The sequence below is a fragment of the Phoca vitulina genome, unplaced genomic scaffold (genome assembly GCF_004348235.1).
Source record: "Phoca vitulina isolate PV1807 unplaced genomic scaffold, GSC_HSeal_1.0 scaffold3, whole genome shotgun sequence".
NCBI classification, from domain to species: Eukaryota; Metazoa; Chordata; class Mammalia; order Carnivora; family Phocidae; genus Phoca; species Phoca vitulina.
Genome location: NW_022589706.1, coordinates 61,951,429 through 61,966,221, shown reverse-complemented (window position 1 = coordinate 61,966,221; position 14,793 = coordinate 61,951,429). Strand labels below are relative to the sequence as shown.

Here is a 14,793-nt window from a genome sequence, read left to right as displayed (position 1 = left end):
GATGATTCTAGGATGTTATAAACATTTGTGAGATCAGAATAGCCTTTATCAGGCAGAAAATTAAAAAAGAAAAAAGCACAGCAGGAAAACACTCTTTTTCTTAGAAATTAGCTCTCTCTTTTAGGATTACTCTTAAGTTAAACTTCTTTTTATGGTTATTCTTTTTTTTTTTTTAAGATTTATTTATTTATTTTAGAGAGAGAGAGAGTGCAAGCTGGGGAAGGGGCAGAGGGAGAGAGACTCTCAAGCAGACTCCCCACTGAGCCTGGAGCCCAACGTGGGGCTCGGCTCAGGGCTTGGCTCAGGGCTCGATCCCATGACCTTGAGATCATGATCTAAGCTGAAATCAAGAGTCAGACACTTACCAACTGAGCCACCCAGGCACCTCTATGGTTATTCTTAAGGAAATTTTAATTTTGTGTCCAAGGTCACTTGGCCATAAAGTGGCAAAGCCAGGGTTTGAATTTGTTGTTCCACTACAAAACCAGTGCTCTTAACCTATCATGCACTACCTTCATTAACCTAACCAGTTTACATGAAAATACAAAAGGTAATTAATAAATAAAAAATACCATAAAATAAGTTGTAGATAAGTAGAGGGAAAGAATAAGTCATTTCAGGTACTTAACATAGAATTAATGATGAGAAAGCTGAAGAAAGTCAACAGACTAGATTCTATAGCTCTAGAGGAGGGCTGCAGATCATGAAGAGTTGAAAGTTGGGTGGGAAAAGTTAGGCCAGACTGTGTGCTGTAAATTGGGGAAAATGGGAGAGCATGCTAAAGTAGTAGACTATAGAGTTGCGACACTGTCACTTATCAGTGGAGAATTAGTGATGTGTGGTGGTTGAGAGTAAAGGCTCTGATATCACGCATACCTGTGTCCCAGTCCCAACTCTGTCTCTTAATACTCTGCGTAAGTTATTAGCTCTCTCTTAAATCTCACTCACTTGCCTTATCTGTAAAATGGAGGTAATAGTATGCAGAAGTATTGCAAGACTGTTTAGAAGCAATTGTAGTAATCCATGTATAATGTAATAAAGACCTGCAATAGGAGGGTTGCCAAGGAATTAGTAAAGGAGGGAGAGCTCATGCGGATCATCAAGTCCTCTTTTACATTTATATATTAGATAAGGTAACAGACTCAGAGAATTGGTGAGTAGTCTAAGATCATTCAGTGAGTTATGGTTTAGATGGGACTATAATTTAGGTTCCATCATTCAGTGAGTTATGGTTTAGATGGGACTATAATTTAGGTTCCTGCCTTGCTGGCCTGTACTCTTTCCAGTGTACCATTGTATGTGTGGACTATTCCTCAACTGCGCATGAAATATTTCACCAACATAGACCATAGACCATATTCTGAGACCATAGACAAGTCTCAATACATTTAAAAGGATTGAACTCAAATATGGTATGGTGTCTAATGGAAACAATTATAGTATACCAGCAGTAATAGAAGGATATCAGGGAATTATCCAAATATTTGGAAATTAAATAGCGTACTTTGACCAAAGGTCAAAGTAGAAATTACAAAGGATATTAGAAATATTTTGAGTAGAATGAAAATGAAAACAGAGGTATCAGAATTACTGGCATGAAGCCAAAGAAGTGCTTAAAAGGACATTTATAGCTTTAAATACTTATTAGAATACAAGAAAGATCCAGATTCACTAGTCTAACTTTTACTTTAGGAACCAGGGTGAGGGGGACTCAAAGTAGAAAGAAGGAAGTAATACAAATAAAAACAGAAATGAAAAAAACGTAGACAAGAGAAAAATATAATGAAACTGCAAGCTAGTTCTTTGAAAAGATCAGTAAGATTATTGACTGATTTGATCAGAGGGAAAAGAGAAAATACATCAATTACCATACCATCAGGAATGAAAGGAGGGTCATCACTAAAGATCCTAGAGATATTAAAGGGATAGTAAGGAATAATCCTTGAATAACTGTATCCTTGAATGCTGAAAAATTCAACTACTTAGATGAAATGGGGAAAATTCTTGAAAGACATAATTTCCAAAATTGACTGAAGAAGAAGTAGAAAGTCTAGTCCTAGATCTATTAAAGAAATTGAATTTATGGGGCGCCTGGGTGGCTCAGTCAGTTGAGTGTCTGCCTTTAGCTCAGGTCATGATCCCAGGATCGAGCTGCATCGGGCTCTCTGCTCAGTGCTGTCTTTCTCTCTCTCAAATAAATAAATAAATAAATCTTTAAAAAAAAGAAAGAGATTGAATTTATAAGTTAAAACTTCCCACAAAGAAAACTCCAGGCCCACCGACTTCACTGGTGAACTCTGTCAAACATTTAAGGAAGAAATAATACCAATCATACACATATTCTTCCAGAAAGTAGAGGAAGAGGGAATACTGCTCATCTCATGAGACCAGCACTATTCTGATACCAAATCAGACAAAGATATTACAAGAAGAGAAAACTACAGGCCAGTATCTGTGGTAAAAATAGATATAAAAGTCCTTATCAAAGTATTAGTAATCCAGCAACACAATCAGAGTTTATGCCAGTAATGCAAAGTTAATTTAACATTCAAAATTCAATGTTACTATTTATTTGATAGAATTCAACAGCCATTCATGATAAAAACTCAGCAAACTAGGAGTAGAAGAGAATGTCTTCAACCTGATAAAGGGTGTTTATTTTAAAAAAAAAAAAAGCACTACAGGTAACATCACACTTAATGGTGAAAGACTACATGTTTTTCCGTCTAAGATCAGGAAAAGAAAGGAGGTCTGCTCTCACCCTACTTTTCAGCATACATCGGAAATCATAGCCAGTACAAGACAGGAAGAAAAATGAGGGCATATAGATTAGAAAGGAAGAAGTAAACCGTCTTATTTGCTGATATTAGGTTCAAGAAAAATCCAAAGGAATGTAGAAAAAAACTAGAGTGTAATCAGCAATGTCATAGGATACAGGGTCAATGTACAAAACTCAGTTGTATCTGTATACTCACTACAAATAATATACTCACTACAGATAATTGGAAAAACAACTCCACAGTAGCATCAAAAAATATGCAATACTTAGGGATAAATTTAACTAATATGTGTCAGATCTATACACTGAAAACTGTAAAACTGTTGAGAAAAATTAAAGGAGACTTAATAGATGGAGAGAGGTACCATGTTCAAGAATTAGAACACTCAGTTTTGGCCAAATGTTACTTACCAAATTGGTCTATGAATTTAATGCAATCCCAGTCAAAATCTCAACAGGCTTGTTTGTGGAAATTGAAGGCTGATAGAATTTATTTGGAAATGCAAAGGAGTAGAATAGCCAAAATTAATTTTGTGAAAATATAACAAAGAGTGTTCATCCTACTTCAAGACTTAGTGTAAAGCTACAGTAATCAAGACAGTGTGGGGATATTGGCACAAGGATCATATAAACCAACAGATCAGTAAGTCCAGAATTAGGCCCACACATATATGATCAATTTAAAAAAATAATAATAATCTCTACACTCAACATGGGGCTCGAACTTAGGACCCCGAGATCATGCTCCACCAGCTGAGCCAGCCAGGTATCCCTATATATGATCAATTTTTAACAAAAGATGTCAAGATATTTAAATGGACAAAAGATAGTTTTTTTCAATAAATGGTGCTGGAATAACTAGATAGCTATATAGAACAACAAAAAATTAACCTGTGCTCTTACCTCACTCTAATTTTGTCCAAAATAATTAATTCAAAATGGACCATAGACCTAAACTTAAAAGCTAAAATATAACTTCTAGAAGAACATATGGGGAAAATTTTTTTGTTACCTTGGGTAAAGATTTCTTATGTGGCAAACAGAAAACATAAACCATGAAGAGGAAAATCAATCAAATAGACTTCATCATAATTTTAAAAATTATCTTCAAAAGACATTGCTAAAAAAGTGAGAAGGCATGAAGGAAATATTCCTAATACATACATCTGACAAACATGTAGATGAGTTAGGACTCAGCAAAAGGTAGTGGAATTGGGAGGGAGTTGGGACTTCACTTAAGACGGGAGCACTCAGGTAACAGGGAGACTGGGAGAACTGACTTGGCCACAGGGGTGTGGTTTTATGGGCCTGGCAGTGCAAGATCTACGGAGCACAACAGTTGCGTTTAGATTCTGTTTTAACCGTTGAAGTACAGCAGCGAGAAGTCCAGGCAGCAGCTGGTGCAGGAGATTAGCAGGTAGGCAGCTGTTGTTCCAAGCTGCCCGTAGGAGGCAGAACTCAAGAAACTGGACCCAGCCGTGAGAAGGCCACGCCATCAGGGTTCCTCTCTCACCTTGGGATAAGGGCTTATAACGGGTCTCTAGCTGTGGAAGAAGGCTGGAACTCTAGACACAGTGGAGAGCAGGAAGACCTTTAGAGTTGGAATTGAAGCTCCAGTCAAGTCCTCTGGACAGGAACAAGCAGGTGGAAGAGAGGGGAGAAGCAAGAAGGGCAGGGTCTGTGACTTGGGCAGTGAGGTCGGGGGCAGGAGGATACAGATGAGCACCCCCGGAGAGACTAAGTCCCTGCTTTGGTGGAAGAGAAGGAAACTCCAGGAATTAGTGAGAGGACATAACAGTGTTTGGGCCATAAGATTCAGGGAGCCTCCAGTTATCATGTATTTATCACAGCCATATTTCCGACACCCTGTTAGACACTTTATGTGTTTTATCTCTGATCCTTGCATACCTTCGAATTAAGTAATGTAACTCCCCTTTTACAGAAAAAGAATCTGAGGCAAAGAGAGGCAGGTTCTGTAGGCTGCTTGCAATCTTATCCCCATACCTGCACACTGGGGTCCAGCAATGCTCCTGCAGTCTCCTGTCTGGGTCAGTGTGATTGTCCCCTAACTGGTCTGACTGCCTTGCAGCCATTCTGCCATGCCTTCCCACATCCCCTCCAAATAATTGTTCACACAGATTGATCTTGTCAAAATGTAAACTCAGAATGTGCTACCTGCTTAAAATTTGTCAGTGGTGTTTCCCATTGCTTTTAGGATTTAGGAAGCCCAAATTCCTTGTCATGGTCTACCATGGTAGATTTGGCCTCTGCCTATCTCCATCCTCCTCTCTCACCAGCCTCCTTGCACTCTGCACTCCAGGAGAGCCGAGAGCCTTCTCAGTTCTCAAATATGTGATGCTCCCTCCCATCCCAGTGCTCACTAAGCCTGGGACTAGCCCATCTTCCCCACCGCATCTCTCTACTCACCTTCACCCACTCACCCTTGAGGCTTCACTTAACCATCACTCCTCAGGGAAGCCTCCCTGTGCCTCTGAGTCCAGTCAGTTTATTGTATGCTTTATAGAACCACATTGCTTTAGTAGAACCTATCAGTTTGTAATTATATTCTGGTTAGTGCAGTGATTCCCCACAGGAATGTAAGCCCTGTGCAAGCAGAGTCCACATTTATTTTTATTTGTCCCTGAATCCCAGTGCCTAACACAATGCCTGGCATGTGGTTGGTGCTCTCTAAATACTTGAATGAACGAATGAATTGATTAGAGTCGGGCATGGGTGAACCTGAAGGTTGGGGCAGCAGTGGAGAATCCAACTTTGAGAAGCTGTGGAGGCCAGAGGCAGAGCCTGGACCAGTGGGTCTAAATCACTGTGTCTGTAAATTTTTCACAGAGGGATAGAAAGATAACATGATGGTAGCTAGAAGGATCAAGTAAAGGATTTTTTTTTATATCCCCAATGTTAACTGTAATCAACCAAGTAGAAAACAATACAGCAACTAAGTTCATTGATAATCTACAAACTGAGTGTCAGTCTTGAATATCTTAAAACTACAGTTTTGGCCTAACTGAATATTACATTAAGAATGAGTTTTGGGGCCTCTGGGTGCCTCAGTCAGTTAAGCGTCCAACTCTGGATCTCGGCTCAGATCATGATCTCAGTCATGAGATCAAGCCCATTATTGGACTCCACACTGAGTGTGGAGCCTGCTTAAGATTCTCTCCCTCTCCCTCTGCTCCACCCCCCGCTCTTGTGCTCTCTCTTAAAAATAATAATAATAAATAAATATTAGAACATTTCCAAAAAAGTGAGTTTTATTAAAAGAAGGAATAACAATAGGAAATGTCTATGCCTCATTATATTTTTTGTTAACCCTTATATCGGTTTAGTATCAAATAACCACTTAAGTTTTCCAGTTGAAAATATCATCAGAGGGGCACCTGGGTGGCTCAGTCGTTAAGCGTCTGCCTTTGGCTCAGGTCATGATCCCAGGGTCCTGGGATCGAGCCCCACATCAGGCTCCCTGCTCCGCGGGAAGCCTGCTTCTCCCTCTCCCACTCCCCCTGCTTGTGTTCCCTCTCACTTGCTGTGTCTCTCTCTGTCAAATAAATAAATAAAATCTTAAAAAAAAAAAAGAAAATATCGAAATTGTAAGAGAGAGAAATATGCTTATTGATTGACTATATTTTAATATAACATGCTGATTTCATTGAAATAGGATAATACAAAATTCTAATTCAGCATCAACTCTATATCTGAATACCAAATGGAGGGTTAAGTATTACTTATGATTGCCATTATAGGTTTTTGTTTTTTTTTAAGATTTTGTTTATTTGACAGAGAGAGAGATAGTGAGAGCAGGGGGAGTGGGAGAGGGAGAAGCAGGCTTCCCGCTGAGCAGGGAGCCCGACACGGGGGCTCAATGCCCAGGCTCGAATCCAGGACCCTGGGATCATGACCTGAGCCGGATCCTTAACAACTGAACCACCCAGGTGCCCCACCATTATAGGTTTTAAATAGTGACTAAGAGGGGGAGAGAGAAGGCAGCAAAAGAACAGGAATGAGAGAGACAAAAAGAGAAGAAGACTGCTATTTATTTCTAGGTGATATGCGGGAAATACTGCCTGATCCTATTTCAGTGGAGACTTTCAGTTGTGTTTTGTGTGCGCATGCGTGTGTGTGTGTGTGTGTTTTATTACCATTTTTATTGCTAAGGAATGCTTTCACAGGTGGATGGAAAGGGGTGAAGGGAGGATTTCTGAAGGAGGCTGAGTGGGAATTAGTGATAATTGGAACGTAAACAGAGAGCACAGCTTTGGAGATACTGTGAAAAATTATTCAAAAATCTGAGGAGTTTTTGAGTGAAAAATATGTAGATGTTTTCATAAAAAGTATGAATATGATAACTTCTTTAAATGGTTTCTTGTTAATTTTTAAATGTCCCTATAAAATTATCTTTATATATGTGAGTTTGTCAATTTTATACTAATTTATTTCAATAGCTTTGAGGTATAGAGATAAACGTGCATTCAAAATGATGCCTTAATTAAGGAAAATGCTCCAATGATGTCCTGAATTGTTTCAGATTGCAACAAATCTTGATGACATATATCACTTTATGTGTGGTACATTTTTTGGTGTTCAGCAAAAGATTTTGTTGAAAGAAAAAAGTCTGTGGGAAATAACTGTGGAATCACTTAGATACCTGACAGAAAAAGGACTTCTACAAAAAGACACTATTAATAAGTCTGAAGAAGAGATCCAGTATAGTTTTCATATTACAAAACTGGGACGAGCTACTTTTAAGGGTAAGAGTTTACCTAAGTTACTGAGGAAATGTGCTGGGAAAAAAATGGAAATTAAATCATTCTCTTTCTTTAAACTGGAACTGTAGTTTCATATTAATAACATTAATCTTAAAAGCTATTAGACTACTTTAGCTTTTAAAAGTTGAAAAATGGGGACGCCTGGCTGGCTCAGTCAATAGAGCATGAGACTCATCTCGGGGTCGTGGGTTCAAGTCCCATTTCGCATGTAGAGCCTACTTGAAAAAAAAAATTCTTTTTTAGTAAATAAAAAGTTGAAAAAATGTTGGGTTTTTGGTTTGGTTTTTGTTTTTTTAGAGAGGGAGGGGGAGGGGCAGAAAGAGAGGGAATCTTAAGTAGGCTCCACACCCACCATAAGTCCAACTTGTGGCTTGATCTCACAACCCTGAGATCATGACCTGAGCTGAAATCAAGAGTTGAACACTTAACCAACTGAGCCAGCCAGGCACCCTGAAAAACATTTTTAATTAAAGTAATTTAGGATATTGCAGAAGTATTTGGGAAAAAAGATGGTCATCCCCCTTCACACACGCCTCCCCTAGCAATCATACAAATCTTAATATCCTACCAAGAATAACAATTTGGTGTATGTCTTTTCAGGCATTTTATGTACATTTCATTTCAATGCATAATACATACTTGTATACAAGTTTAAGATTTTTTAAGCTTTTGTTTTTAAATAAACAATCATTTGTACTGTTCCAGAACTTGCTTTTTTTGCTTAATATCTTAAAAATTGTTCCATGGCAGTGAAGTTTTTTCTTAATGGCTAATCATAATTTACTTAATGAAAAATAATACATGTGTGTTGTTTAAAAAAAAAAACCTTAGATCTCAGAATGATGTAAAGGAAAATCCCATTCTCCTGTCCCATTTCCACTCTCCCAGGGGCAACCACTGTTAACAATTTGATGTGTATCCTTCCATATATATTATCATGTATTTAGATAAATATGTATATGTATATTATATATGTATATGTGTATATGCATATTTGCAAGTATATGTGTACAGATTTGTACACATACATTCATACACATTTATATATGTTATTTTATAGTTTATTTTTTAAGATGAAATCACAGTTGTAAGTATTTTTTGGCAGCTTGCTTTTCTCACTTAAAATATTAGGAGCATCTTAACATGTCAGTCCCTTTAATCTACCTCATTTTTCTTTTACTACTATAATCACCCATAGTCTGGATACTGTAATTTAACTAACCATTCCCCTATTGATGGACATTTGCACTGTGTTTTTTTTTTTATTTTTCTCAATTATAAACAAAGCTGCAATGGGCATCTCTATTTATGTGTTTTTGGGTGTGTGTGGAAATGTTTCTCTTAGATTTCCAAAAACAGAGTATTTGGGTCAGAAGGTACGTACTTATTAAATGTTGATGTATACTATCAAAATGACCTCCAAAATAGTTGTGCTAAAATACATAAGAAGAGATTTTGGTGGGAGGATGGGTGAAATAGGTAAAGGGGATTAAGAGTATACTCATCATAATGAACACTCAGTAATGTATAGAATTGTTGAATCACTGTATTGTACACCTGAAACTAATATAACAATGTATGTTAACTATAAAGGAGTTAAAAAAAATTTAAGAGATTTTGAAGACTTTTTGCTATGTTTAGGTATAAACAAGACCTTTTTAAAATACCTTTTCCCCCCTTTGGTAATTATGAAAGATGAAATATTTGATCTTTCTTTTAGGAACTATAGATTTGGCTTATTGTGACATTCTCTACAGAGACTTGAAGAAAGGTCTCGAAGGACTTGTGCTCGAAAGCCTTCTTCACCTAATTTACCTAACAACTCCCTATGATATGGCTTCTCAGTGTGTCCCTGACTGGATGATATACTTCAGGCAGGTGAGAATATAAGGTTCTTCAATATAGGATATTTTATTTATTAATGATGATGTAATTTTTGTCAAATGATTATTCACTTTTTTTCTCTACTAAAATATATTTGAAATTGGGCCTTTCATATTTCGGTTTTTAAAATAGTTATATGGCAATAGCATTTTCAGTTTGTTTAACTTAAATATTACTTTCCTATTAAATATAAACATGTTCATTATCGAAAAAATAAAGAAAGGTGCAGAAAAGAAAAAAGGATCATCCCTGGTCCCATTCCCCAAAGATAGTTACTGTTACGGTTTGGTGACCACTCCATTTTATGTTGCCTAGAATGTGAAGAAAACCGTGGAAGCTGTTTTTTTTTTTTTGAGATTTTTAATTACATGAAAGCTCTATCAGAGCCAAGCATGATGACTAAACCCAGTGATGTTAATACCTGAGAAGGAATGTCAGTTTTATCACCAACAGGAAGGTACAGCTGGTCCTACTTGTTACAAAACCAGGTGGTAGAGTATAGTCTATTATGATTTTACTATGAGCAGGGCAGATACATGAACACATGTTAGGCAGAAGCAGTATGCAGCTCTTAATTGCAGGAAGTTAACTTTCTTTTTAATGTCATATTTTAAAATTGTAACTCAAGGTTTTAAGTGGTACTATATAATGCAGTTACTGTCAAAAGCTTTCCCTCTTCTTCCTACCCACCAGACGTCTCAGTATTAAACATAACCACAAAGTCCATGGAAACCATAGTCCATAGTCACAGTGCTTGTGACTGTACCTTTAAGTATTCTACTAAAATATGTTGTATTTTAATAATACATTTTTAAGCCATGAAAATGTGATATCACAGGAAATACTGGATTTGGTTCAAATGGCAAATTTTTAAAAGTTACAATTTGAGGGGCACCTGGGTGGCTCAGTCAGTTAAGCGTCTTACTCTTGATTTCAGCTCAGGTCATGATCTCAGTCAGGGTCGTGAGATCGAGCCCTGTGTTGGGCTCCACACTCAGCAGGGAGTCTGCTTGAGATTTTCTCTCCCTCTCCCTCTGCCCCCCCACATGCTCACTCTCTCTCAAATAAATGAATAAATATTTTTTTTAAAGTTACAATTTGATTTTTCTCTATGTTTACTCTTTTTAAATGTAGTTTAGCCAGCTCAGTCCAGCAGAACAAAATGTAGCTGCTCTTCTTGGAGTCTCTGAAAACTTTATTGGGAAGAAAGCATCAGGTCAAGCTATAAAAAAGGTACCATAGTCTTTTTCTCTTCCTAAATAAGTTGATTTAGCAAAATTCATGCTGCTGTATCATCTCTTTCGTTGATTTGATCTTGTTTTGTATTTTTTTCTTTAAGTTAATATAATTCCCATTTTACCATTTAAAACATGTGAGGACCAGAAATTTGGGCATTTTTTTTAAAACAGTATTTTTGGATGGTGTGATGGCCTTTTTTTGTATGTGTAACTTTGCATTTCTGAAACACTCTGTCATGCACATATAAGCTTCTTATCATAGGAGAAGGTAAACCTTATTAATCAATATTTCTTAGGCTACTTATGGCTTACATTATAAAAATTGTGAAATTTTGGACGCCTGGGTGGCTCAGATGGTTAAGCGTCTGCCTTCGGCTCAGGTCATGATCCCAGGGTCCTGGGATTGAGTTCCACATCGGGCTCCCTGCTCCTTGGGAGCCTACTTCTCCCTCTGCCTCTCTCTCTCTCTGTCTTTCATGAATAAATAAATAAAATCTTAAAATAAATAAATAAAGTAAAATAAAAATTGTAAAATTTTATAAAATGTTTTTATGATAGTATATAATCCTGAAATAAGTTTAGTTCAAGGGAGAAAAATGTATTTTCTAGAACCTTTTTTTTTTTTTTTTTAAAGATTTTATTTATTTATTGAACAGAGAGAGACATAGTGAGAGCAGGGACACAAGTGGAGGGAGTGGTAGAGGGAGAAGCAGGCTTCCTGCGGAGTAGGGAGCCCGATGTGGGACTCGATCCCAGGACCCTGGGACCATGACCTGAGCCGAAGGCAGATGTTTAACAACTGAGCCACCCAGGTGCCCCTAGAACCTTTTTTTTTTTAAGTAATCTCTACACCTCATGTGGGGCTCGAACTCATGACTCCAAGATCAAGAGTCACATGCTCCTCTGACTGAGCCAGCCAGGTGTGCCACCCCCCATACCTAGAAACTTTTTATTAGGCATTCTACTTGGTGTCAGAGATTCTAAGATAGGGTGGGTTTGAGGTTTTCATTGTTGTTTGTTGTTCTTAAAGAACCCCCAGTCTAGTTAGTACTTGAACTACATAAAACTGTAGAAGGTTGAAGTTGATAAATTAATACTTTTTTGTGTAATATTCTTATATTATGGTGTTTTGAAGTTTAGTCAACAAATATGAATCAAGTGTCTAATACACTAACTTTAAGAGGAATGGAAATAGGGGAGCCTGAGTGGCTCAGTTGGTTAAGTGTCTGCCTTCGGCTCAGGTCATGATCCCTGGGTCCTGAGACTGAGCTCCATGTCAGGATCCCTGCTCAGCGGGGAGCCTACTTCTCCCTCATCCTCTGCACCCCCCCCACTTGTGCTCTCTCTGTCTCTCTCTCTCTCAAATAAATAAAACCTTTAAGAAAAAGAAAAATGGAAATAATTTTTTGGCAAACATGCCTTCAAATTCCTTAAGTTAATATCATTTTCTACCTTATAATACACTTTTTTCATTTTTCATTTTGTTGGTAATCCAGTCTTTATTGAAACCTAATTATCTTACCTGCCATTTCCCCCATATCTTTAAATTTACATAAATATTACTAATTTCATTTTGAAAAGTGAAAGATGGTGTTTACTCACATTTGAATTGAATGATGCCCTGTCCTATGTACTACTATATCATAAAATTATAAATGTCTCTTTAGTAGTTCAGTGTTCATGTTATCACAATATTTTGATTGGGTCTTTTACCTCAGAAATACCTATGTTGTTTAGACATTCAAAATGTTATATAAAAATATTTCTTAAAACAAACCTTTTATATACAACTTTAAAATAGAAAATAAAAACAAGGGCGCCTGGGTGGCTCAGATGGTTAAGCGTCTGCCTTCAGCTCAGGTCATGATCTCAGGGTCCTGGAATCAAGTCCCGCATCAGGCTCCTTGCTTAGCGGGGAGCCTGCTTCTCCCTCTGCCTGCCACTCCCCCTGCTTGTACTCTCCCTCTCTCTCTCTCTCTCTCTCTCTGGCAAATAAATAAATAAAATCTTGAAAAAAAGAAAAAAAGAAAATAAAAACAAAATCATGTTAATTTGGAACTCATTACCAAATAATAAACATTTACAAAATCTTTTTAGAATAATGCATCTTTTTAAACTTGAATCAGAATTTATTTTTGTTAATGAAATATAGTCAATAAATGTTCAGTTGTTTTAAATTCTAGAGAACATGATATTTACTTAAAATCAAGTTTATTTCTCTACATTGAAAAAGACACTCCCATTTTTCTTTAAATATTTCTTATAAAAGATCTTTTTTTTTTTTTTTTTTAAGATTTTATTTATTTGACAGAGAGAGAGATAGCGAGAGCAGGAACACAAGCAGGGGGAGTGGGAGAGGGAGAAGCAGGCTTCCCGCTGAGCAGGGAGCCCGATGTGGGGCTTGATCCCAGGACCCTGGGATCATGACCTGAGCCGAAGGCAGACGCGAAACGACTGAGCCACCCAGGCACCCCTAAATATTTCTTATAAAAGATCTTGAAATTGGCATAAAGCATCTTATCCTGCCATGTAATATAATTATATCATTTTTCTTGGCTTAGAAAATACATTCTAAGCAAAATCTACATTGACTCAAATTATAGTTAATAATGAAGGTGCACTAAAATTGGGAAATTAAAAAGCAATCTCTCCCTACTGGCAATTCAACTATCATGATTTTTCAGCTTAATGCTTTTTAAAAGTATCAACATGTAGAATCCGTAATTCATACAGTCTTCGATGTTCCACTGTAAGTTCTCATCCCATTCTTTTACCATCATAGGGGATATAATTTTATATTTTATACCCACTTTTTCTCCTTCCAGTTCATCTTTTCTTTCCTCTGATTTTAAGCATGAGTTACTCAGTTCCTAAGTTAGCTTGATATTGGCTGTGAAATACTTTACACAAGAATTGGTCACTAGTACACATGGGGTAGAGCCAGCCAGGAGGCAGGAGAGGCCAGAGCTGTCGTTCTGGGCAGCCCGCTCGAGGATGGCTCCCAGTCTTCCGGAAAGTGCTCGGCTTGGGGAAAGCAAACCCTCGCCTTGCTCCTTTTCAATTGAGAGCATTTTAGGATTGGACCAGAAGAAAGACTGTGTTCCTTCAGTGAAACACCACAGACTGTGGGCAGACACCTGCAGCTCCTCAGGGAAAGATGATAACCTATGTGTGCATATCCTGAGCCTTCCTAATGGGGTCTCATTCCCTTGTACTGTGGATCACCCAGTACCAGAAGAAAGATTTTTGAAATATGAAAATTACTTTTCAGCCTCAGAAAGACTGTCTTTGAAAAGAGAGCTGAGTTGGTATAGAGGCCGGAGACCCAGAACTGCTTTTACTCAAAACCAGATTGAAGTGTTGGAAAACGTCTTTAGAGTTAACTGCTAGCCGGGCATTGATATCAGAGAAGACTTAGCTCGAAAATTGAATCTAGAGGAAGACAGAATCCAGATCTGGTTCCAAAATCGGCGTGCAAAGCTGAAAAGGTCCCATAGAGAATCACAGTTTCTAATGGCGAAAAAAAATTTCAACACAAATCTCCTGGAATAGATAGAAAACTAAATACGTGAGATTATCTTACAATTGCAGAACATGAAGAATCAATGGAAATATCAAGTGTTAAAAACGTGATGTTTTCTTTTCTGCATTTAATCTAAGTGTCATTTTTTCCCTAAAATATATTGTAAATATTTACTGTTATAACATGGTACCTATTATACTTGGCACTTTTAGTTACAATAAAGGCCTTTCCTATATATTTTAATAAAATTTTCATAAAAAGCCAGCTATTTTTTAAGTGAGCAAATTTAATCTAATTAATTAGTTTGCTAAAACTCATGACTAGGTGATTCCACAAGCTGGATTCAATTTACAAAATAATTCAAGTAAAATAATCTGAAGAACGGCACAAAGATCTGATCTGTTTCAATTACTTTTCTTCAAGTGCATTTTGAAATATGATTATTAGTTTCTCTTAATTTCTGGCATGAAACAGTGAAAATTTCTCATCATCAATACAAATCCTTCTAGCATGCCAGTTTCAAGTTTGTTTGTTTTTTTTAAGCAAAATCATTATGGCAAGGTAGAGATAGAAAGATATCAGTTGTCA

The 14,793-nt window shown here is 37.2% G+C and overlaps 1 protein-coding gene and 1 pseudogene across 5 annotated transcripts in view; both read left to right on the top strand.

Moving 5' to 3' along the window:
* The window catches only part of HELQ (helicase, POLQ like), a 51,010-nt gene that overhangs the window by 24,762 nt on the left and 11,455 nt on the right, over positions 1-14,793 (top strand). For 4 of the 5 annotated variants that reach the window (XM_032400693.1, XM_032400695.1, XM_032400696.1 and 1 more), the window contains 3 exons: positions 7,320-7,542; positions 9,281-9,438; positions 10,579-10,677. In XM_032400693.1, coding sequence (XP_032256584.1) covers positions 7,320-7,542; positions 9,281-9,438; positions 10,579-10,677 — 480 coding nt within the window. The remainder of the gene's footprint in view (positions 1-7,319; positions 7,543-9,280; positions 9,439-10,578; positions 10,678-14,793) is intronic. The other variant, XM_032400694.1, reaches the window with a different exon arrangement.
* Positions 13,519-14,234, top strand: LOC116630100 (annotated as a pseudogene).